Here is a 24439-nt window from a genome sequence, read left to right on the forward strand (position 1 = left end):
TAAACAAAGAAAAATAATAACTAACTAAACAACCTTAACGACCGAAGTCTGATGTATTAAACAGTTGCGTCACTTCGCTCTGCCTGCGCAGGGCAGACGAAGATTTCTTATTCATCGTGCCAGAGACTGTGAGGAGATCCGAGCGCCCCAGTCCTCTCCGAGGCCTTTCAACTTTTCTGTGACACTTTAACATCGGGCGTGCAAGATGAGAAGTGTCTCGCATCTTAAGGTGGCGTTGGCACGGCAACGCTGTCGCCGGGGCTGCTCGTGTTATATAGCGTCACGGTGGAAGGTGTTATGAGAGGCATCGCTGTGCTGGAGAATCATGCTGACAGGAACACATGCATTGACAAGGCTGACAGAGGAGGGATGAATGTGTGTGTGTGTGTGTGTGTGTGTTTGTGTATGTTTTTGTATTGAAAAAGTATGTGCAGATATGTGTGCAGAGAGTTATGCGAGGAATGAATACACAATGTGAGGTGTGTTTGCTCTGAGGTGTGTGCGTGTTTATGCAGAGAAATATACATGTGAGTGTGTGTGTGTGTGTGTGTGTGTGTGTGTGTGTGTGAAGGGCTGGGGGGGTCAATGTGTCAGACTCCAACATGTCTGTCCGTGCTCCACGTTGGAGGCTTGCTCATGTGTCTTCACTCTGCTCCTCGGAGCATCGACACTCAGATGAAACCAAACATGCACATGCTGAGCGGCGTTCACACACAGTATTAGAGCGTCAGCTGGTCGCTCCGGTTCCCTCAGTGTTTCCTCTCCAGTGTGTTAACTTAAAGCTGGACTCTACTGTAATATTAAAACTTTATTGCTCCTCACTCAGACTTTTGGACGCCTCTGTGTGTCTAACAGAAAGTGTGTCATGGACCAGAGATTTCTGATGACAGACTTTTTTTCCAAAATCAATACATTTCAGTCTAAAAAGGACACAATTTAATTTTAATATAATCTGCTGAACAAAGGTTTTGATTACCACTCATGTATAAAATGTACGTGTGGCACTCGGAGCGGTTTCTGAAAGTCTGAGTCAAGACTTAAAAGAAATGGTTGGGATTTTATTTTTTATGGGGAAAATTCACTAATTATCTTTCTTGGCAGGAGCTCGACGAGACGACTGACACCACTCTCATGACTGTGCGCCAAGTATGAAACCTGCTGATCTGACGTGTTAATTACTGAGCTTTACAGCTGCTGATAGGTGGGAACAGCTAGCCCGGCCCCGCCCATCTGTTTCCAGTCTTTATGCTAAGCTAAATTGGTAGCTTCTTATTGCATCTTAGTTAGCACTGTGAAGCTAGCACAGCTGGTGCAGCATAAAGAGACGAGAGTGGTATCAATCTTCTCGTCTGACTTGCTTAAAAGCAAATTGCATTTCAAGATGTCAGTCTGTCCGGTCAGAGTGACGTGTAAATAATGCAAGGTTTAGATTTTAAAGTCTTTTTCTAAAGATGTGCAGAGTTACTGTCCATCTTCCACTGCTAAGACCCACCTTCTCAGTTTTATTAAGTTTAGTTTAGACATTTATTTAATAGGGACGATGCAGTTGAACACAGTTTGAACACATGACACTGATGTGTTTAAAGCTATTGCTGATTTTCAACTCTTGTTTTTAGTTATTCATTTAAAAGGGATAAAGTCCCAGTGTTGGATCAGGTCCAGCTGTTGCTCTCACATGGTTTGAACTGACGTTTTGTGAGTCACTCATGATTGTAATGTCATGTAAAAGTCTTTTCAGTGCCTGATAATTATATATGAGGCATTGACCATGCCTGTCTGTTTTATTCTGTATTGTTCTGGATTAACCAGCCAGACCTGAATTTCGAGGAAGTTAAATCTGTAAAGTCAGAGTCGGGTGTCGATCCTCACTTCAGTGGCTCGACTCAATTCTCCAACTCTGACGGGACTCTCAGTAAAAACAGGTAAAGCTGAGAGTCCAGGTGAACCCTGAACCCTGAACCTTCCAGGGACCAGTTCAACCAGCTGATCAGTCCTGTGTGTGTGTGTGAGCTGCTCTGATGCTCTGACGTTCTCGCAGCTTGACTTCTACTCTCGTCACAGCACCGGTGCCGCTGAGTCACCCCGCCCACCCCCCCCCCACCCCCCCGATGGGATGCATTGGCTGACGGTGTCACACTCATGCTCAGTGAGATCACACAGAGATCGACACCACATCCTCCAGGCTAAAAGTCTAGAAGTCTATTCACCTCACTCACCAACTCCAGCTCTTCCTCTGTCTGCCACGGCCGGCGGAGGAGGGGAGGGCGGGAGGGGGAGGGGGAAGGGGAGGGGGGGAGGTGAAAAACAACAGGACGGTTACGTTTCTACAACAACTAACTGTAGAAATATGAACATCACTGAAAAGAACTTTGACTAAAGCCCAGTCAACAGTTGTGTTGAGCGATACCTGCAGAGATACATGTGTTAGTGGAAACAGTCCGAATGCAGCCGAGCTGATCGACGGCTGAGCCGAGGAGAACGACTGGGTCCAGATGTTGAATTGCGCAACAGGAGGAACAAATGTTCCCTCTGATTTCTGATGTTACAGAACCCGGGAGCAGCTTTTAGAGAAGCTGCACAGGTGCCGAGCTTTTTATTCTTAAAAGCTGGAGCCGATCACATTGAATCAAAGCAAAACTAAAGTAAACCTGAACACGATAAACAGAACTGTGCGCAGGTTTTAGACACTTTAGATGAACCCAGAGTCAAAAGCATTTGCACGGCGCTGTATATTGATGCAGTAGAAGGGGCCGTTTGACATGGAAGCAGGGTGCGCAGAGTATCTGTGATTGGGTGATATCTAAAAGTTAATATCTCCGTACAGTCCAGCCCAAATACAGCGATTTACGATATTATCGCCAAGGGCACACTGTGCAAAACTTTAGATATTCTGAATAAATATTCTTTATCGGTGGTCTGGGGACCCCAGGGAACTTCCTCAAGTGTTACTGAAGCTATCAACACGGTTCTCATTTTTACCTGGTTATAAATCTGTTTAATCTGACCAGACTTTAAACCAAATATCCAATCATTTTGAGTCAAACTGTTCCTGCTCGGTTCTGAAGACACGTTTCCTCCAGTCCCCTGTGAGTTTGGACCCATCTTTAGTTTGTCCCTCTGTGGTTGCTGTAGCCCCCCCCCCACACACACACACCCTCCCCCTCCTCACCAGCTGCATCAGGCTCTTGCCACTCTGCGAGGTGATGACCCTGAGGTCCGGCTTGCGGCTGTTGACCATCTGAGGGCTGGGCGGAGACTTCGCCGGGACTACTTTCCCCAGGCTGTTGCCGTTGGATACGGAGAGGAGGCCCGGGGAGGCCCTGGCACTGATGTAGCCGTTAGCTGGAGAGAGACAGAGAGAGACAGAGTGAGGAGGGAGGGACAGAGGAGGTTGTGTGCTCGTATGTTTTGATGTTTTTAGTATTTGTATTTATCTGTGAACTCTGTAACTGTCTGCCCCGGTGTGTACATTCAGCTCTGTGTGTGTGTGTGTGTGTGTGTGTGTGTGTGTGTGTGTGTGTGTGTGTGTGTGTGTGCGTGCGTGCGTGCGTTTGCTCTCATTAGCGAGTTGGATCGCTCTGTCGCACCACATGCTCCTCATCATTTCTGCGGCTCAAACAGTGTTTGTTGGCGGCGCTCTGATTTCTGCGGCTCCTCAACATCAAAACCGTGTCACGCTCTCTCCAGAACTATTTTATTTGCACTCCCTCTACGTCTTCCCTCTTTTGTTCCAGTCGTCTCGGTGCTTGATGAAAACAAACACACACAATTGTCCCTGGACTCTTTCCATCATACACTGCAAAAAATATCCTCCTCCCCGAGGCAGCGTGGATTATTATCATCATTACACCACGAGTCTTACTTTCTCATCACGAATCATGGAGCAACATTATTTCAACTCGATTCGAATATATCACAGTTATTGGAGCTTCCTGTGTGTGTTTCTACCTTATGAACTACAATTGTGAACTTCATTTCCCATCAGTACCTGCGTGACTGCATGTTCTTATGAGCCTTTCTTTCTTGATCTCGTTTCAAAACTATATTTCCGAAACAAACCAACTTGTTTCAAGAATCTCCTCAGATCAGAGTTGGCGTCTTGAACCCGGACGGAACAGGGCTCAGATAAAAACTGATGATTCTGGAAACGGCTGGATTTGTATTGGAACAATCTCTCTGCACTTTAGAAGCTCGAATAATCAGGTTGGCGATATTCTATGTTTTTGTTATCATCGACATCTGACTTCCCACCATCTCTCCACCTTCTGCCTGTGGCAGAAGGGGACTATTTTCAGCGGCGGATTAATCCACAGTTGGTGCTCTAGTGAGTATTTGAGGCAGCAGGATTGAGTCAGAATAAACTACAGTGTGTGTGTGTGTGTGTGTGTGTTTGTGTGTATTCATGGTGATGAGGGAAAGTGTCACGGTGAGGCTCACTGATGTTTTTAATGGTTTTTGGAAACAGTGGAGCTCTCAGAGGAAGAAGACAGTATTTGTTAGTGGGATTGTTCCTGGTTTTTCATGTGATTTGTTGACAGTGAGAAAACTACAGAACATCAACAGACACTTTAACGTCACTGGATTCTTTAATAAACAGTTTGCAGTAATTCTGCTCTTTGTTTCTGGTGCAGGGGGGAGCGTTTCCTGCAACATGACAGACAAACTCACAGATCGTGAAACCGACCGACCGACCGGCCGCATTCCAACCGGCTGAGGTTCCTCTGTAAGAAACAACAACACCTGATAACAGTGAGTTACACAAATATTATGAGGTTAAAACAACGTTTTCCCTCTTTTATCGCTTCCTGGTTTTTGTACGTTTTCATTTATTAATAATTAATTAATGACTTTTTAATGAAGCTGGAGTTGGGGTGTGGTTCTGTGTGTCAGCGGCGGCCTGTCAGTGTCGCTAAGGTTAAAATAAGAGCTTGATTCAAACAGAGACTCAGTCACAGAGTGTATAAGGGGGACAGCAGGGACTTTCCCAACCCTGACACACACATGCACACGCACACACACACACACACACACACACGCACACACACACACACACACACACACACACGCACACACGCACACACACGCGCACGGGCTGTATTCCCCTCAGTCAGGGTGTGTATGATAGCAGATAGCAGTTCTCCATGACGCCGCCTCCAGACGACAGCGGCATGTGACTCTGCTTCATCTCAGTCACACACACTCCAGGGAAACACACACACACACACACACACACACACACACATAAACTAAACCTGACAACAACAACAAGCAAACACTACCTCTGCTATCAGCTCAGTGGGGGGGGGGGCAGTTTGAAGGAGAAAGGCGGGAAGGAGAAGAGGGCTGATGGAGGCAGTGGTGGGGGAGGAAGGGGTGAAAGGAGGCAGGAGGAGGGAGAGGGTTGAGGGAGTAGTGATGGAGGGAAACGGAGGGAGCATGTAGACAAAGACAAAGAGGCTGGTTATTGGTTAGCTAACTCATTTATCTGGAAGACTAAATAAACCAACAAGTTTTATCCATAATAATAAAATAGACTAAACAGCTGTGCACAGATGGTTTCTATAAAAATGGGAAGGAGAGAAGAGGTAGAGGATAAAGAAGGAGTGAGGGAATAAGAAAGGAGGCGAGAAGGAGGGAACGCTGAGGGGGAGGAGGATGAGGAAGGTAAAACAAGGGCTGTTAGGAAAAGGAAGAAGAAAAAGAAATAAAAAGGTACAAGAGGGAGGAGGGAAGAGGATGGGAGAGAAAGAGGAGGAAATGTAGAGAAGGAAAGGAGAAAAGAGGTAGAAAATGAGAGGTGGTGTAGGAAAAAGGAGGGGAATACAGAATGAGGGAAAGGTAGAAGGAGAGAAAAAGGTAGGAGGTAGAGAATAACAAAGGCAGATAGTGAATGGGGTGGTAGGGGAAAAGGGAGGGAGGTAAAGAAGGAGAAAAAAAGGTTGGGAAAAAAGAAGGAGGCGAGGAAAGAAGAAAGGAGCTAGGAAATGACTTAGGGATGAAAAGGGAACTAGAAAGAAAGAACAGATGTAGGAAGAAGGTATAAGGGATGAAACATTAGGTGGGGAGAGGAAAGGATGAAAGGAGGTCGAGGGAAGGATGTAGGCAACGGGAAACTGAGGCTGGAGAGATAGGAGACAGAAGAGAGTAGAGAGAAAATGAGAGGGAAGGAAATACCAAAGGAGAGGAAAGAAGAAGGTAGGAAATGAGAGAGGGACTAGGAAACAAGAGAGAAGGATGGAGGCAGAGAACAAGAGGAGGAAAAGAACAAAGGATGAAGGGAAGAGGAGGTGAGGGAGTTAAAGAGGTGGTAGAGAAGGAAAGATGGAGAGAGAGAGTGGAGAAAAAATTCCCAGCATGCATCTGACCACTGAGATCACCTGTGCACTGCTGACGCACAGTGGACCCCCCCTCGCATCAGGTGCATCTGGGATATCCTGTGACCGTGTGTGTGTGTGTGTGTGTGTGTTACGTGCACTGAACATGTGTGCGTCACTGACTGACGGGAATCTGCTGCTGGTTGCGTTGTGTTCATGTTTGTGGATAAAGGAGGAGGGTGGCGTCTTTGTGGTGACCCTGAGTTATGAGTAACACACACGCACGCACGCACGCACACACACACACACACACACACACACACACACGAGACCAAATCACCTCACAGAAACTGTGTGTGTGTGTGTGTGTGTGTGTGTTTACATTACATGGAACTACTTCTACTGAAGAAATAGTCCCTATACAAACTGTGTCTGTGGCTCATCAGAGTGACTGAGACGATGTTTATAGGAGGAAATGTTGATGTTAAAATGTTGTAAATGTGATTCTTCAGTTCTGTCAACATCACAAACAAAATCCTGTTCCCCCTCTCCTGGACCGACACCGAGGAGGAGATCTGAAAACGTATCTGCATGAGGAGAAACGGCTCCTCCTCCTCCTCCAAGTGTAAAATAAACTAATAACTCTGGGGTGTTGGGAGAATGTTTCTCCAACAAGTTCACAAGTTGAGGTCGGTCACTTTTTAGTCTTCACTCTATAAGATCTGCTTCGTTTTTTTTTCCTACTAAACTTTTAAATATAAAAACTTAAATATTTGATCTTCAGGAGAATTAAAGTGTCAGTTTGTTTCAATTCTAACTTTGTGAAAAGTGGAATAACAAAGTTGGACCCTGAGACTGAATTTTAATACTGTGTGTGTGTGTGTGTGTGTGTGTGTGTGTGTGTTGAAGTTCACATGAACACCCTCCGATTCTGAGAGTGTAAGTGAGTCATAGCAGCATGTTGATGTATCTCTGGATGTATTTATATATGTTGACTGTTTGTATGTGTCTCTCTCTGCCCTTTACATGTGCTCCTCTCTGTGTATGACTGTAAAAGTATGAGTACCTTCAGTGTGTGTGTGTGTGTGTGTGTGTGTGTGTGTGTGTGTGTGTGATGTCTCCTATTACGCGAGGCTGGGCGTGGGAATGTGAGGAATGCCGGGTGACGTCAATGGTGACATTCCCGGAGCCCCGAGTCCCTGGACAACAGCTGAGAACGACAGATCCAAGAGAGGAGGAGGAGGAGGACGAGGAGAGGGAGAGGGGAGGAAGAGAGGGGAGGAGGGAAGGAGAAAAAAGGCTGAAAATGAATGGAAGTAGACGAGATGGAGAGAGGAGAAAGAGGTGATGGTAACGGAGGGGAGAGAGGGAAGAAGAAGAGGAGAAGGGATGAAAGGAGATGCTACAGAAGTGGGAGAAGAGAGGAGGAGAAGAAGAAACGGAGTAGAGCGTAAGTGAGGAAGGTAAGGAGAGAAGGAGCTGAGAAGGAAAGGGAGGAAGGAGGGGAGGCAGAGAGAGAGAGATAAGGGATGAAGGACAAAGAGTGAAGCTGGCAGCCGGGTGGATCAGGTCACCTGAGCCTCGCTCTGAGATGAGGAGGTTTCATGTTTCGACGCACGAAGGAGTCGTGACTGTAACACAGCGAGCCGCAGGGACCCTGAACGCAACACTCAACCGGACAGACGCCCGACAACACAGCCTCCCTCCCTCCCTCCCTCTCTCCACGGAGAGAGAGAGAGAGAGAGAGAGAGAGAGTCCACAGCACTCAACAATCAAACGTTCCACTAAGAACAAAACTTTCTTCCCTGTTCCATGTGTCACATTTTCACATCGCTTTAGATGAAAACAATCATTGAACTCATTTATTTAATTTCTCTAACACTGTCAAGTCACTGTGGTGAAAACATTTCTTTCATCCACAAGGGGGAGCTACTTTACACTGAAACCTCCACAAATTGGAAATGTTCCTGTTTAAGATTAATCAGATTATTCTGTGTAGAGATGGAATAAATCACGAGATGTCACAATACAATAATACAACATTAAAAACATATGATTCATTATTAAGTTTCAGTGTGTGGACAGCACTTATCAGACAGCTGAGAGCCAATCAGATCACTGCCCTCCTTGATTCCCTACAAATGTGATTTAATTTCCCGGAGATGAATCGTCTTTTATAACTCTACAGGAAATATATTTACGTCTAACCACACAACTGCAGGAATGTGTCACTTCAGATTCAAGTGTAAAATAATGCTGAGAGGTCAGGACTTTTCTCAACACTGGCCCAGTTCGTACCCGCCATTAAAATGCTCCTCAGGTGATCCGATAACAAGTGGCCAGCTCTACCTGCGTCAGTTCACACCTCCACACGTGTCTGCGGTGACCACCTGTGATCGGATCTCACTTAACTAACCCTAACCCGGGAGAAATAAATCCCACACGCAAAGACTAAATAAAAATAAAGCGTTGTTGTCTTTGACCAGCAGGAGGCAGCAACGCACTTTAACTGTGCCGGATCTACCGTAAATTAAAAGAAGAAGCAGAAGAAGAAAAAGAAGAAGAAGAAGAAGAAGAAGAAGAAGAAGAAGAAGAAGAAGAAGAAGAAGAGTACAGGCTGGGGTCTATTCCTTGGCGTCATCCAGGCAAAACAAATCGCATAACATGTTTGACTCACTCGTAATATATCTCAAGTCCAATCAATTTTTATTTATATGGCAGCAACAAACCACAACAGAAGGTTTCTGGGGGTCGGGTGAGTAGGCGGTCCTTCACTGTGACCTGGGACACATTTGCGTTCACACTGCTGAAAGAATGTGACACGTGTTCCTGCCAGGTGTGAACAGGAAGCTGGGAAACTCTCATTAAAACAAATAAACTCTGTATATTTACTTTTCTGTTTATACTTCATGCCGAGCTTGATGATGATGTCACGCTCCACAGAGTCGTGACACCGCCGAGCACACCTGGTGCTTCAGCAGCACCTGTGCATTGATGGAGTCTCCCTGTTGAGAGCTGTGTTTCACACGAAGCACAAACTCTTTCATCAATAGCCTCGAAAAACTAATATCAATATTGAAACTTGGCTTCCGAGTTCTCCTCTGATACAGTACCAGGAAGTTAATATAAATGTATTGATTTCTTTTGGCCCACCTCACCCCGAGACAATACGTTTATCAAGTGAATATAGAAAGAAAAAACAAAACACACACACACACACACACACACACACACACCTTCCCACCATATCTATTACTACAGGCAGGCTGGCAGTATCTGTCCTGGCTAATGGGATTTAAGGGGAGAGCTCTGGCCAGTGTCAAAGTCACCTCTGAGGAGAGTCCTGTGCCAAGACAAGGGACAGTTGGATGGGGGGTGGGGTGGGTGGCGGGTGGTGAGTGGGGTGGGGCGGTAGATTATTCCTGAGAGGAGACGAGTGGGAACAGCTGAGAGAGACAGGATGAGAGAGGGGGGGGGGAGAGGGTGTAGATGGAGAGAGACGGGGGGGGGAGGGGGGGGTGGGGGAAGCAGCGGGTGAAGACAGGAAAGAGTTGAACTCGCTGCTGTCGGGACGCCAGGGTTTTTTAAAACGCTGTGTCGCTGTGACGGTAAAAATCCGACATTACTGAGGGACATCTGGCTCCCGGTGCGACTCAGACTTCTCAATCACATCTCCGATTGGTCCAGTAGGTCTGGTGTCGGTGTCACCGACAACTGTTCCCCCCCACCCCCACCCCAAATGGAAAAACAATCGACCAATCAAATGTCAGTAGGCAGGATTACACCCATGATAAATGGCCACGAAGATGGACGCAGCTGTTGTCTCTGTCAGCCTCTTACTACGAGTGGTGGGATCCTACATGGAAACAGTTTAACTTTTGTTTCTGGTGACAGTTGATTGGCTGTTTGGTCACTGTCAATCAAATTGCACCCACACAGTCCTGATGAAGCAGATTAGCTGCATTCTTTTAGTGTTCATTTTGTTGTTTTTAACTTTGATTTCTTCTTATTTCATGATGGATATTTAGAGTCATACGTTAACCGCTCCCAACAGCTGCGGCCGCCGCTCACGTGTTGACTTGAAATCACAGATTTGTCACTTGCTGCTGATTGGTTAAGGCAAAAGAAAACAAAATACGCTCCTCTTCCAAACAGGAAATGGTAAACACGAACTCAGTCACATCAGACTGAATGAAGTGAAACAAAATGGCAATTCAGAAAGATTGGAGGGGAAGTTTTCAGCCGTTATGTCCTGATTCTTTCTCCAATAACTTCTTTTTTTTAAATTTTTATTAAAGGAACTATCACCCCCTTCACACTGTGGCAAAGAGTGAATAGAGAGAAAAGAGGAATTGACATTAAAGCTGAGTCAAACAGAAAATCAGTGGCAAACGCATCAGTGAGTCTTGAACTGAAATCGCAGGGTGTTGACAAAACTGGTGTCAGGAACCAAATGTTGAGCTCATTTTTTTTTAGGCGTTTGTCACGTAAAAGCACCAAACTAGGTCTGTGATATTGGTGAATTTTAAGATGTTCAACTACTCAAACTTTCAACTTTTTTGAGTCACACACACACAAAAAAAAAGAAAAAACCAGCGGAGGAGTTTTTCATGTTCAGTTTCTGTTCCTCCTTTCCAACAGCTCTCTCCTCCCGTTTCTCTCTCTCACAACCTGAAACCCATTCTGTTCTTTGGACTGTTTACAAGCAGCTTGTGCTGTGACCGTCAGCTGTCGTCAGTCAACAGGTGCGTTCGTGCTTGTGTGCGAGTCTGAGAGTCGTGGACACGAGACGGAGCCTGTTGCCACACAGAAAATATTCTGCATCCCCTCTGTCTGTAAATCCCACTCAAAACTCATTTCCTTTTAAAAGTCCAGAGAAAACACAGACAGCAGAGAGGAGCAGGGTGGACGACTTAATGTAGTGTGCGTGTGTGTGTGTGTGTGTGTGTGTGTGTGTGTGTGTGGGTTTGTATCTGCGCAAACACATTTCTTCCCAAAAATGTGAAGCATGAGAAAGGATAAGATTTACTTACGGACTGGACTCGGGCACGCTCCGTTTGAATTCCCCAGATCTCCTAGCAGAGCACCTATGAAAACGGGAAAACACACCATGATCATTAGATATACAGTATAATATATATATATATATATATATATATATATAATATATATATATATAATAAAAACTCTGCTAAAATGATTTTATATCTGTTCATCTGAGCAGCATTTACCCAAAAGCCTGAATTATCCCGTTTTTATGATGAAGAATATCATTAAATCAAGTGAGTCATTAAAAAAGTGCTTCTGCTATTGAAACTCACTTCACTCTATGAAGAACCATAATTGGTTTCAATCTTGCATTTACCAGTTAATTTCTAAGTGCCGGTTTCTCCACTTCTCACTGATACTTATCTCGCATTTGGAGAGGGGAAAAAAAAAAAAGAAAAGAAATCAGACTCGTTTTAAATTGTGAGAAAAAGATTAACCTGATGTTCATCCGAAGGTATTTAACAAATACACGACTGTTTGAAATGAACGGCCCTTATTGGAAGAAACAGTCAACTCAGAGACACTTGTGTCACAGAATCGACCATTTATAGCAAATACTCTACAGGTCGACGTGTCTGACGAGGGTCTGCTATTCAATGATCCCGAGCGACTACAAGCCCCGCCCCCTCCCAAAAATATATAACGGTGCACAATTAGAGATTAAGAGGACGTGAGAACCAAAGCTTCAGTCCCATCAGGAGGAGGTTGGAGTTGTGGAGGTGAATCAGCTCCGTGTGATATTCTTGCCTGAACGTGATCGGCTGTTACTAATCAGCTGGTAGCCGATGCTATAAACATGTCAACGACATTTTTATCTTTTTTTTTTCCTCTTTTTAATTCGACAAATACAGTTTTCAGTGAATAAAAATCCACAGATAATTATCACCCAACTCTGCAGCTCCCGTCAGTTTTCAGCAGCATTTCTTCTTCTTTCAGCTCATTGTTTTGGTTAGTGCTGTAAATGCTGGTTTTGTTTTCGTCATGTCGCCACAGAAACGACTCAAAATCAATAACAGGCAACTATTACACATTTGCCACATGAGCTTTATAATAAGTCAACGTTGTGTTTACAGCTCGTTCTGCCCCCTCGTACAGTCAAAAATAAATATAAATCTATAACCACAGCTTTAAAATGTCAGTGTAGATGGATGTGCTGTGTCCCTGTACAGCACAGTACAATATGTCTATATATATTTTTATCTTCATTCAAACATTATTCTCACTTCTTCCCCAAATGGCAGACAGCATTTTTATCTGCTGACACTGATTTTCCCTCTCGTGGTACAAGATTCAGTTTTTTTGGCTCAAACAGTCTTGAGAAAGTCAGAAAGTCGGGGTCGTCGGGGGTGAGTGAAAAATATCTGGCTGGAGCGACGCGTGGAAAAACACCAATGAGCAAACACGATGAACCCAATACATCTCTGGTAATGTGGGATGCATAGCAGGGTACAGCAGAGCATTTGCACTGCCGAGGTTATGAGGAGGGGGAAGGGAGGGAGGGAGGGAAGGAGGGAGGGGAGGGGGGGCGTCCATTACTGCTATGTGAAACCCTCCTGCCTTTGGAGAACGGCATGTTATGAAAGATGCTGTAATGCATTTGTTGCGCGTTACATCACCTAATTCTGACTTACAATGAGATTATACTGGTCGGAACAAAGCTCGATAAGTAACCTTGTCTGAGACGCAAAAATGGGGCACAAATCCTTTTAGTCAGAGGGTGAAGGATTGGTTTGCCACACAGAGGCAGCAGGCGCACACAGGAGTGTACCAGTCAAAGAAATGATGGATTTCTGTCATTATACGGCAGTGTGCACTTACTTGAGCAAACAGGAGTTACCCAGACTGACAGGTAACCGAGCATGCTGGGTAGACAGAACATCAATACTCCAGACTCAGACTTTCTTCTGTGGTCGTTTTGCTGCTCGTCAACGCGGAGAAATTCTCCACAAAACACAGTCGTTACATAAACCGAAAATAACACCTGCCACGACTTGTGAAACGTGTCTTCAACTAACTGCATCGCCATGACAACCGTGGTCCGTAGACGGCGGCTCAAATTATTTCAGCTGGAAGAGACGTTTTAGCAATCGGCACTTTGACAGGTAAAGAAGATTGGACTCTAGACCGTTTGTGCGTCGGTCAGAAAGTGTTTGCAACAGTTTGGAAAAATTCTGACGACAAACTGCAAAAACTAGGACAAACACACACACACACACACGCACACTGTACTGACAGCCACAGGTTTAAACAGGGATATGAGTCAAATATACACACGACATGACGGGTTGACAGATGCCGCTGTTGGCATTCGACTAAATATGACCCACATTTCCAGCAGAAGAGTGTAGGCCAGACCAAGAAACAAGGATGTCGGTGGCTGACTGAGTGACTGAGTGACGAAGTTACACCATTGGCCAACCGGCTGATTGCTGGAGTTTCCCCACTCTTACAGGCTGTGTTGTCAACTTAGCACCTTTGTCACTAGATTTGCCGACTTGTGAGAACTTTTTTTTTCTTCTGGTGTTTCACATTGTTCCTATGCAGAGCTGGTTGCTGTGGCGACAGGAGGCGGGGGCGAGGGTGTGTGTGAGGGTGGAGGTGATGAAGGAAGTGGGGGCGATGACAGATCTTGTGACTTTTGGGACAAACTTTACTTACTTTCTGTAAAAGAGAGCTCGGGGGCAGGGGGCACCTCTAAATGCCTTTTGCAGGATGTAATACGACATAATGATGTCATGATTATGCTAATTGGAGTATGACATCATTAAGCAACTTTTGGAGCAGCTTTAGCGATTTCTTGTCTTGTTACCTTAAAGTCCCTTTTCAATGTGTGATTAATTAAATCAATTAAGTACAATGTGTGACAGACATTAGTAATGTGTAAGGTGGTGACTCACCCTCTGAGAAATGTAGTCTTTTTTTCTTAAAGTTAAGAATCTATTGAAATTCAACTTCAGAGGTTAACGACAGTATATCTATAAAATCATCTAATTAAAACAACATTCTTAAAACTGTGAGGTTTTTTTATCAGATGGATTATAATAAGAAGTTCTTTAACCTAGTTTGGTATTATTACAAGAAAATGCTGCCCACATTATTCTGTCCTCTAGAGGCTTTGAAGCTAACTGCTAACTGCTAATGCTACCTAGCAAGTCTTATTGTCACTGTTCTCTATGGAAGAGATGAGGGCAATAAATTAACAGAGAATCCACATTTAAATTTAAAGGATGAGTCGTCACACACACACACACACAATATCTGTCTTCATACAACACTTACATGCTCTTATATAAGAGTGTTACAGGTCACTGTTATTCTTCCTCCTGGCTGCAAACAGATCCCTGAATTTCAGTGATGTGTGTCTAAATCTTTGCTGTTTGCAGCCAGTATCGACAGGAGGAACAATCAGAGTGACCGTCTGATGTCGACATGTGGCTATTGAAAAAAATGTCAACCTCTCCTTTTATAATCATTAAACAGAAAGCTGAATTTCTTTCATTTTTTCCCCCAAACACCGTCTCCTTTTGCCGTTTCTGCACCACCAGACAACACCTGTCAATCAAACTGTGTGGGCGGCGCAGTCTTTTTTCTTCTGTTTTCTTTTGAAGAAGTTTTTGTCAGTGGAGCTTTTTTCTTTTTCTTCACTTTATATCGTGCTGCTGTTAAGATGCAGAACTCATCAGCTGCTCTGCATTAGAGGGGTTTTCAGGGGGGAGAGGAGCGTTTAAAGCTGCAGATGGAAAAGCTATAATGAACTGGTTTTACCAATCAGCAGCTGAGAGAACTGAAACTAGATATTCATCACAGATTGTTGATTTACACGACTGCAAACGTGCCGTTCACAGCTCTAACCAAAGCGGTCCACCTCGTTCTAACCCCATCTCTTACCTGCACTGGCTGGTCGCTGTGGTAACCCTGGTGACACGGTGTTCCTCTGCAGAGCTGGTTGCTGTGGCGACAGGAGGCGGGGGTCTGTGAGGGTGGAGGTGACGAAGGAGGTGGTGGTGACCAGGGCGCCGCCGGGGTTGTTGCTGAACTGGAGGGCTGCCGCCGCCGCCGCGTTCTGATTGGATACTGGCACGGTGACTGGCATGGAGAAGGTGGGCTGTGGGACTGTGGACTGGTGGAGAGACAGGAAGAGGGGGGGAGGAGGGAGGGGGAGGGGCTTAGAGCGTGCTGTGCGGATGTTCACACACAGACAGTAGTGGACATGTGATCAGTTAGTGATCGGCAGCAGTGCAGAGAAGCCTGCACGTGAAATAACACTCAGTCACACCGGCCGATCACAACAGGAAGAGTCTTTCCAAAACCTTTTACCTTCATCATTTTTTATAATATGACTGCACATGATCTGCACTTTCAAACTCTACATCTCGTCAAATCAATGATTCTGTTACTGAGTCCTTAAAAAAAACAACTAATTTTGTATTTTAATTAGTGCAAAAAAATATCTACCACTCAAGTCAGGAAATAATTTCAACCTGGTTCAATCTCCAATTAATTTCAAGAATGTTCTGGAATTATTTTTTATTATTGTTCAAAATGCAAAAACTTATTTCTAGAAACCACATGAAAAAAGCTAAATTATGTCTGAAACATCAAAAAATCATTAAAATAATTATACTAAAAAAATGACTGATGGAGGCTTTTATTTTGACTTTTAAAAAAAAAAAAAAAACCCTCCAAAATAAAAGATCTCCAGGTTATCAAGTCATGCTATGTTTTGTTGTCGTTAAGACCGATGACAATAAAGTTGAATTGAATAATTTTTTTTTACATATTTTAGAACTAAAAATCTGTCATTTCAACATCAACATAAATAAAGAAATCTTATTTTAGAAAACATTAGAAACAGAATGAAATATTCTCCCTGCACTGACAGATACTTAACCGTGTCTTGCTGATCTTAAATCCTAAGTGGATCCTTCAGACCAGATCCAGAACCGAACACTTTCTATCATCACTGACCATTTTCCAAAGCAAATCATGTGTTTTCAGGTTGATTTCCAACCTTTCAGGCCGTGATTGGTTTCAATTTGTGTCATTAAAACTGAACCTAAATGACTCGAGATCAGTCACGAATCACAGAGAAACGATGTGTCAGCCTTTGTTGTCTTGTCACGGTTCACTGTCACAGCAGGAAATCAATCTCAAAGTGTCAGACACGTCAGGCGTCGCCAATTTGTATTCAGTGCAACAACACTGGGAACAGGTCGTTTAAGGAGAAAGGGTTTTGGAAATTAACTCTTCGAACAAATAATCACACACTTCAAATCTCTCTCTAACACACACACACACACACACACACACGCTCACTCAGTTTTTAACATGCAAGGTGACTTGGTGGAAAGGCCAAAAAAAGCGGTGTCGCCTTTCACGCCTCATGCCAGGTTAAAAAACACTTGTCGCAGCAGCGGGTTATTGCATCGGGTTATTGGTGACATTTAATGGCGTGCGTGTCACATTCCAGCTGCATCCCACCACCCGCACCGACGTGTGCTCATCACCGGGAGCGTTTCGGAAAATATCCTGCGCCGTGCGAGAGCTCACCCTCCGTGCTTCAGGAAACGTACCTGGGCAGCTTGTGCTACTGTAACGGCCTAAAGACCCCTCCTCCTCTAACGGAGCCGAGGCGTTCTGCAGGTGTGTTTCTACTTTCTTTTAAATGGCGCCTGAGCTGACCTACGAAAGTGGATTTCCAGACAGCCCAGGGTCCTGGAATTTAAAAAAAAAAAAAAAATCAAGGGCAAGGACCTCGGGTTGTCCAGCCATCCGACCCATTTCACCCTGTTCCAACTCAGTCTGAAAGGAGAACTTCTATATATAGAATATGGGCCAGCGCCGCACTGTACTGTACTCAAACTGCCTGGGACCCAGTTTAACACAGAGGAGGACGAGGGCACCTTCCTGCCCTTGATCTCTGCCTCTTCTTCCTTCTGCAAAAACTCTTTTTTTCTTTTTTGGAGGGAATAAAGAAGGAAAAGTGAAAAAAAATGAGTGAGAAACAGATCTGACTGAAGCTGAAGGAGACGCCATGCTATGTTTGGTTTCCCTACTTTCTGTTTATTTTACAGGTGAGAACTGTGGGGTTTTTGGGTCTAATTATAAGGAAAATAGGATTTCCTTTGAAATGAAAGCTCAGAGCTAAATATTCATAAATCATTCTGTCATTATTGGAAACTTTTTTCTCTATAAATGTTGAATTGTATTTTTAAAGCTAATGCAAATGGACAAGATTCTAATTTTTACACATTAATTTAATTAAATGAGACACAATTATACGGAGAAATGATCCTGGAAAATATAGGAAAAATGATCGTCCCGTAACGTAGAGCACTGCCCTCTTTTCTATTTTATTGAAAATGAGGCTAAACGAGCTCAGATCACGAGTCTGTCCTTGCAGCCTCTCGCCACAGAAAGGAAGCGACTCCCCAACTTTGTGAGATTTAAAATTCACCCGTTAAAGGTGTGTGTGTGTGTGTGTGTGTGTGTGTGTGTGTGTGTGTGTGTGTGTTTGTGTGTGTGTGTGGGAGCTGTAAGTGGAGTGATGACCAGGGCGGGTGAAGATAGCAGCATCTAACAGCACTGCACCACTGCACACTGGCCAAGCAGAGGGTAGAGGGAAGGGAGGGGGGGATGGGGGGGTGGATAAATGGAGGGGTGGATGAGGGTGTGTGTGTGTGTGTGTGTGTGTGTGTGTGTGGGGAGGGGGAGTTAGTGTAAAGGGGATGGAGGTGTGTAAACACGGAGCATACAGCACTAGAAAGGATATTTATCCTCACAGGGCCTTGGGGGGGGGGGGGGTCAGGGGGTTTCCTGCAGCCTGACACATTTCACTGTCTACGTGTTTAACAACAGGACGTTTTGATTTGACAACACGCAGGGATCAGACCTGGCTGACCTCTGACCTCAAGACAAACTACTGTCCTGCTCCATCATATCCGAAACTAACTAAAGTAATAATTTTGACTGTGATCTCATCTTTTAATTGTAATTGTGTTGTAATTGTAAAAGTAGACGTACGTAGGTCGAATTAGTAGCTGTTCTGGAGATTTCGATCACGTCACATCGGTGAGATCGTTTCACCTGTTGAGGTCTTGAACTAAAGATGACTGGAGCTACGTGAGAGTCTGCCTCTTTTGCACAGTCACAGTTTAACCACCATTTAACTGGTAAACTCCCATATGACTCAAAAATATTAGTTCTGTCTTTTATTTTAATCCTGAGTGAATAAATCGATGAATAATAAATATTAGCATCAGGGTGGGAGCAAACATGGAGGACAGTGGCGTCATGTCCTCAATCATATTTCTGTAAATTTGGAGGATTGAAGACTTTACATTTTACAATAACATTAGTTGTTTCAAGTCTGATTTTTTTCCAGGCAAAAACTATAAAGTTAAAATCAAATAAATTCAGTCCTCTCCACCAGAATTAAATATGATGTAGGGAGATGACGACATTTACATCAAATATAACAGAATAGCTCAACTGTATTTTAAAATCCTTGATGTTAACGTTCATTCTCACAGAAATCTACATATTTTAGTGACGTACATGTCCGATATTTATATATATTACATTTGTATATTTGTCAGTTTGACGTCAGTTGATTTGACTTTCTTCAGGCTGACCGCGCTGACTCTTCTAATTAAAGTGTTTTTAACTTGTGTTTTAAACTTTATTTCACGGCCACACCACAACAACCCTCTTCAGGTATCTCTCTCTCTCTCTCTCTCTCTCTCTCTCTCACTCTCTCTTGTTGCCTGTTTGTAATATATTTAGCCACAATTTGTTCTCAGCCACATCTTCCACTGGACCTCCGTGATGGTGCAAGCCTCCGGTTGCTAGGAGACCGGTGACATAACCATAAAAACCTCTTCACTTCTTCTCTAAATGATGAATTTTAAATTTGTCCCCAGCCTGCTCTGCGCTGCGCTCCGCTGAGCATTAATCCGTGTCTTTGGCAAATTACACCTGAATTTTTACGTTTCGACCCCACTCCGGCTTCGTTTAACACCCGGCGCTCCTAATGACAGGCAGGAGGGTTAATTGGGAACTGGCCGTCATCCTGCTGATTTAACAGAGGAAGAGAGGGAGAGGAAAAAAAAAAACAAAACAAGAACCTGTTAGGTAAATAATTGACTAGGCGTTTTACCGGAGGCTCGTGCGAGGAAACTCAAGGCCTCTCCAGCGTGACGAGGGGAGAGGAGAGCTAACCCATTTTCCCTCAGAGGAGCTTCTCTCAATAAGGTTGTGTGTTTCCTGGATGCAAGGGTAAATCAGAATGAATTAAACTCATGGCCTAGTTTCTCTTTCCCTCCCTCTTGTCCTGGAAGCCTTTGAAAGTTTTTTTTTTTTTTTTTCTATTTCCCTTTTTCAACTTTAGGATTGTCGCATCCTATTTGTTAGCAGCTGTGGAAGTGAACACAGAGGAAACTTTGGAGGAGTGTTAGTGTGACCTCAGACTCTGACTCTCCTCTAACTTTCCTAATATTTGATTAAAGATCAAAAAAGCAGCAGAGAGTGAGCGACTCGCCGGTCACCGCCTTCGAAAAGGATCTGAGTCCGATTCCAATAAAAAAAAAAAAAAAAATGTTTTATCTGCCGCTCCAAACACAAATTATTAATAGGAGCGTTTATATTTCTGATGCTTTTTGTGGTGTGAAATTACAAAATGTGTTTTTCAACACCCTGCAGGGGCCTCGGGGTCGGCCGGCACATAAACGCAGCGCCCGGGAGAATCAGCTCCGCAAATGATCATATCACAGACAAGGTCGTTAATGTTTACTGAAAACATAATATGGAGACGAGAGCTGAGTGTAACATGTTATTCTACCGAGCCAACTTCATTCATCCAGTTTCTACTTTGTGCGGACAGTGTGTTGCAGCCGGGCAGCGATGATGTCACATAAAATAATGATTACGAATTAAACAATAATGAGGTCTTCTAATATTCTTTTTAATCACATTTTATGTAAGATTTTTTTCAATAAAGATATTTGCACATCTGAAAGTCACAGGTGCAGGAGCGTTGGAAAGTGTCATATCCCGCACTCCTGCTCTTCTCAGCATCACGATTTATCGATCATGCTAATGTTTCGGTCTCTCTAGACGTTCTGCAGAGGAGAATAATCGTGATGCTAAAGCAGGAGCAGTGCGCGGGATATATCACATGTAAATCTGTATTAAATTTCTGCCTCACATGTGACCGACTGTGAAATCCTGAAGATTTAAGGGTTAAATCAGCGGTTCCCAACCTGTGGGCCAGAGAGGGTATTGCAACGGGGCCAATAAATCATTTGCAAAATTTTGGGGTGATGATGTAATCATAAAAATGTATATAAATAATGTTTTGAAATTGGTTGAACTGAAATGAATTTTAAAAACATTACAGATGTTTAAAAACTCCTTTTAACGTTTTTTCTTTCTTCCGCCAAAATTTTTGGATATTTTCAAATAGGAAAAGTTGGGAACCGACGGTTACAAGTTTTTACCTTTATCTTACGTTTGGCATCAAAAACTTTTATCATGTGTTCTATGTGGTATTTAAAGTGACACTAAATGTTCCAGGGCAGCGGACAAAATGCAAGAATTTATCGATTATTAATTATGAAAACTAACTCAGATGTAATGAAGTGTGCAGCTCAAGCAGCATTTTTTAGTAACACCATGTTTTACTCTTCACATTCACACTGAGCCTCTGCAGGAGACTTTGCTGAAGGACAGACACCACGCAGGTCGACGTTAAAAAGGAGGAAATCTATTTCCTATTCAATTTCCCAAACCCAAAATCTCAAGAGCCAGAGCAGGATCAAACCAGAGACCCTCCGGTAAAAAGAAAAAGCTCCTCTTTTTTTTCTCCCCCCTACCACCGAGCCAGTGGAACAGGAACAGATCCATTAGCTCGGGGCTCGTCTAGTCAAATGTCCTGCCCGTCCTCCCTCGCCGCTCTCTCCCTACCTCGGGAGGTATTTTAGTACAAGTGGGATTAAGCTTGTATATCCCGGCCCCTAGCTGTCATGGTGGGGATTATGATGCTGAGGGGAGGAGTGGTGGGTGGTGCTGTATGCTTCCTGTTTGCCAGCGCCCTGTGAAAGGTGTGCTGGGCAAAAAAACCCGGCAGGCAGAGCTGGCAGAGAGACTGAGGGGCAGTGCGGTGATGGATTGGGGGTGTGTATGTGTGTGTGTGTCTGTGTGTGGGGGTGGGTGCTAACAGCTAGCGGCTGTTCGGCTAGCATCCAATTGACGAGCGCCAAGAGCCGCGGCTCTCCAGAGGTGGTAGATTGAATTCTATTCTTCCTCTGCCGCCGCTTTCCTTTTTCTGAGCGAAGCTTTTAAGAGGCGTTTCAGCTCAGAGCGGCCGACGGAGAGGCCGGGTCAAACTCAGGAGGAAACGAATTCATTCAGCTGATTAAAGTGAGAGGAGGCGCGTCTTCTCTATTAGGCCTCGTCTGATGTATGAGAGATGTTACTGATGACAATTACTGACAGAAACAGCTCCTTTAATTTGACGGAAAAGTCCAGTTTTTACCACTTGGGTTTTATTTATTTATGTCTCCTGTCCATCATTTGTTAATCCATTAATATATTTATTACGTTTTATGCTTAATATAATTCATAATGCCTAATATGCACCTGTGCTGTACATATATATATATGTATATGTTTATATAAATAAAAGTTTTCTATTGCACTTTTCATCAGTTGTTTATATAACGTCATTCTCCCATGTTGATTCTCATTATAATATTGCAGCTTTTGTTTTGTCGCTCTGCACTGTTGTTGATTGTTGACGTTGTATCTTCATGTCATGGTCGTTGTTTTTCTTAATGTGTACAGTTTGTCTTGCACTGGGGGTGTTTTCTTTTTTGTGTATTTGTGTGGTTATTTTTTTTAATGTCTTCTCTATGTGTCCTTTAAGTCGCTGCCTGGAGACAAATAAAGTTTCTTGAATTGACTTGAATGAAAGCCTTTGATAGTTTTGTGATTAACAGTGATTGAATATGTTTCCTCTCTGATCTGTATCTGATGATCTGACGATCTGTGTGGCGAGCTGCTGAGCACGATCGCTCTTACAGGAATAAAATAAAGTTGTATTGAATTAAACTGAAATGAACTGATCTGCAGTCACATGGACGTTCTTTTTAAAAATCACCACAGTAACCAAAAAGACAAGAGTGTAATCTATTGATGCACAAATCGTGTTTTCATATTGTCGAAGATCTTTAAAAGTTTGTGAAAGTTCTTGTTGTGTGAAGCAGTTGTGGGGTGAAAGGTCAAACAAGGTTTTGTCTCATTTTCCGACTGTGTATCTTGAAGTTCATAACGTGACAGAAAACTAACGCTACGAAAATTAGACTAAAGAACACAACGCAGACTTTTCCGTTCAGGCATAACCCCTCATTTAAGATATCAGGGATATCCGCTGTCTGACTCTCCTGCAGCGCCTCAACGTGACCGTCCCGTCCCCCGTGACCAATCGGAGGAGCTGGCAGACTGGAAGAGGAGCTGTAAATTGAGTGCTACTCATTAAAGTGACATTAATGGCATTATTGAGCACAGAGGAAAAAAAAAAAGAATCACGCAGAAATTGGCACAGGAGCGGAGCGGTAAAAGGGGTTTGGCAGAGCGCCAGGCAGGAGGCAGAACCTGGATAATGTCAGGAGCAGTGGAGGAGGAGGAGGAGGAGGACGATGACTCCGGGACTAAACTGACCTCAGTTAGGGTGTAAATGACGGCCGCTTAGCAGCTGCACCCTGACTCTCTCTCCCTGTGTAACCTGCACAGTGTCAGGAGCAGACTCCGCTGCACACGGCTCGTCTTCAGTTGCACGCTCATTTCTTTAGTGTTGCTAAGTATTACACAATCGCTTCTTCCAGCCAAGCGATCCCACTGCTCAAAGGCACGCTCCAAATGTGTTGATTATTACCATAAAGCATGATTTCCCTTTGCAATATCAGTTGCTATGCCAACTTTTGTTAAAACTAGGGACCTAGTTAGCACTCCTCTCCCTCTGTTGTTGATTCTTGTGCGTTACTGAACTTGCAGAGGCATCAGAAACAAGAGTATTAAAGCCGCTCTGCTCCTGAGGGGGCTCTTCACTGTGATGACTGTAACTTCACATGAATAATCACAGTGAAACATGCCCCGTTTGGTCTTACGCTGCTTTTTCTAACGACGTCTTACTCGCATACAAAGTTAGACATCTGCAAAAAATAAAAATCAACATCTTCATGTTTTTGTTACTTTCTACTTTAACTGAAGAGAAGTCTGTTTTTTGTTTTTATTAAAACAAGATGAAATATGAAAGTACAGGAGAGTTTTGTCACACAGTTTCCACTACACAAAACGTACTGTAAAATAAACCTGAAATAACACAAAGTGTTGTTGAGGATTTGTAGTAGAAATAAGAGGAAATACAACTTTTTTTATACATGAAATTTTGGAATTGAACAAGAACTTTTAGTGAAGCTGTGATTATTTGATGATTAATTGATTGACAGGAAATTAATTGGCAAATTTGCTGCTTTTATCTGTTTTATATCTTTGTAAACTGAATATATTTGGGTTTAGGACATTTATAGACGATATTTTCAGATATTTTACCGACCAAACTGACTAAAAAAGTAAGAAACTCTCGGGCTGATTGAACTTTTATTCAACTTTTCCACATTAAAATTAAAATTAAATTAAACAAATGTTTGAGTGAGGCAGCTCAGCCTCTGAGGCGTCCCGCGTCCGCCGAAGAGTGTCAGTGAATCTCTGTTTTTTGTTTCTACTGGTTTAATCCCATGGTGTGTGTGTTATGGAGAGGAGGACACCTCTGTGGATAATTCAGCTGCTGGTAAAAACCAGAAGTTATCAGAGAAACAATCTAAACAAACAAATCAATCTCAGCTCCCACTCCTCCCTGACGTCTTTGTCCTCTCGACTTTAAATGTCAAACTGCTTCATTCAGGTTTGAATCACCGGGTCTGTTTGATTTCCTGAACCACTGACACTGATGGAATCCAAACCGGGAGGAGATAACGGTAGCAGTGGTAAAGACAACGACTCCCATGATCCCTCGCTAT

The 24439-nt window shown here is 43.7% G+C and overlaps 1 protein-coding gene across 12 annotated transcripts in view; it reads right to left on the reverse strand.

Annotated features, from left to right (window-relative positions):
• Positions 1-24439, reverse strand: part of mef2d (myocyte enhancer factor 2d) — a 99240-nt gene that overhangs the window by 9909 nt on the left and 64892 nt on the right. For 7 of the 12 annotated variants that reach the window (XM_056380973.1, XM_056380981.1, XM_056380979.1 and 4 more), the window contains exons 5-8: positions 15252-15483; positions 11348-11401; positions 3170-3342; positions 2208-2237 (exon numbers count right to left, since the gene is read on the reverse strand). In XM_056380973.1, the coding sequence (XP_056236948.1) occupies positions 2208-2237; positions 3170-3342; positions 11348-11401; positions 15252-15483 (489 nt within the window). The remainder of the gene's footprint in view (positions 1-2207; positions 2238-3169; positions 3343-11347; positions 11402-15251; positions 15484-24439) is intronic. The other 5 variants (XM_056380977.1, XM_056380978.1, XM_056380984.1 and 2 more) reach the window with 2 other exon arrangements.

This window comes from Seriola aureovittata, chromosome 7 (assembly GCF_021018895.1).
Source record: "Seriola aureovittata isolate HTS-2021-v1 ecotype China chromosome 7, ASM2101889v1, whole genome shotgun sequence".
NCBI lineage: Eukaryota > Metazoa > Chordata > Actinopteri > Carangiformes > Carangidae > Seriola > Seriola aureovittata.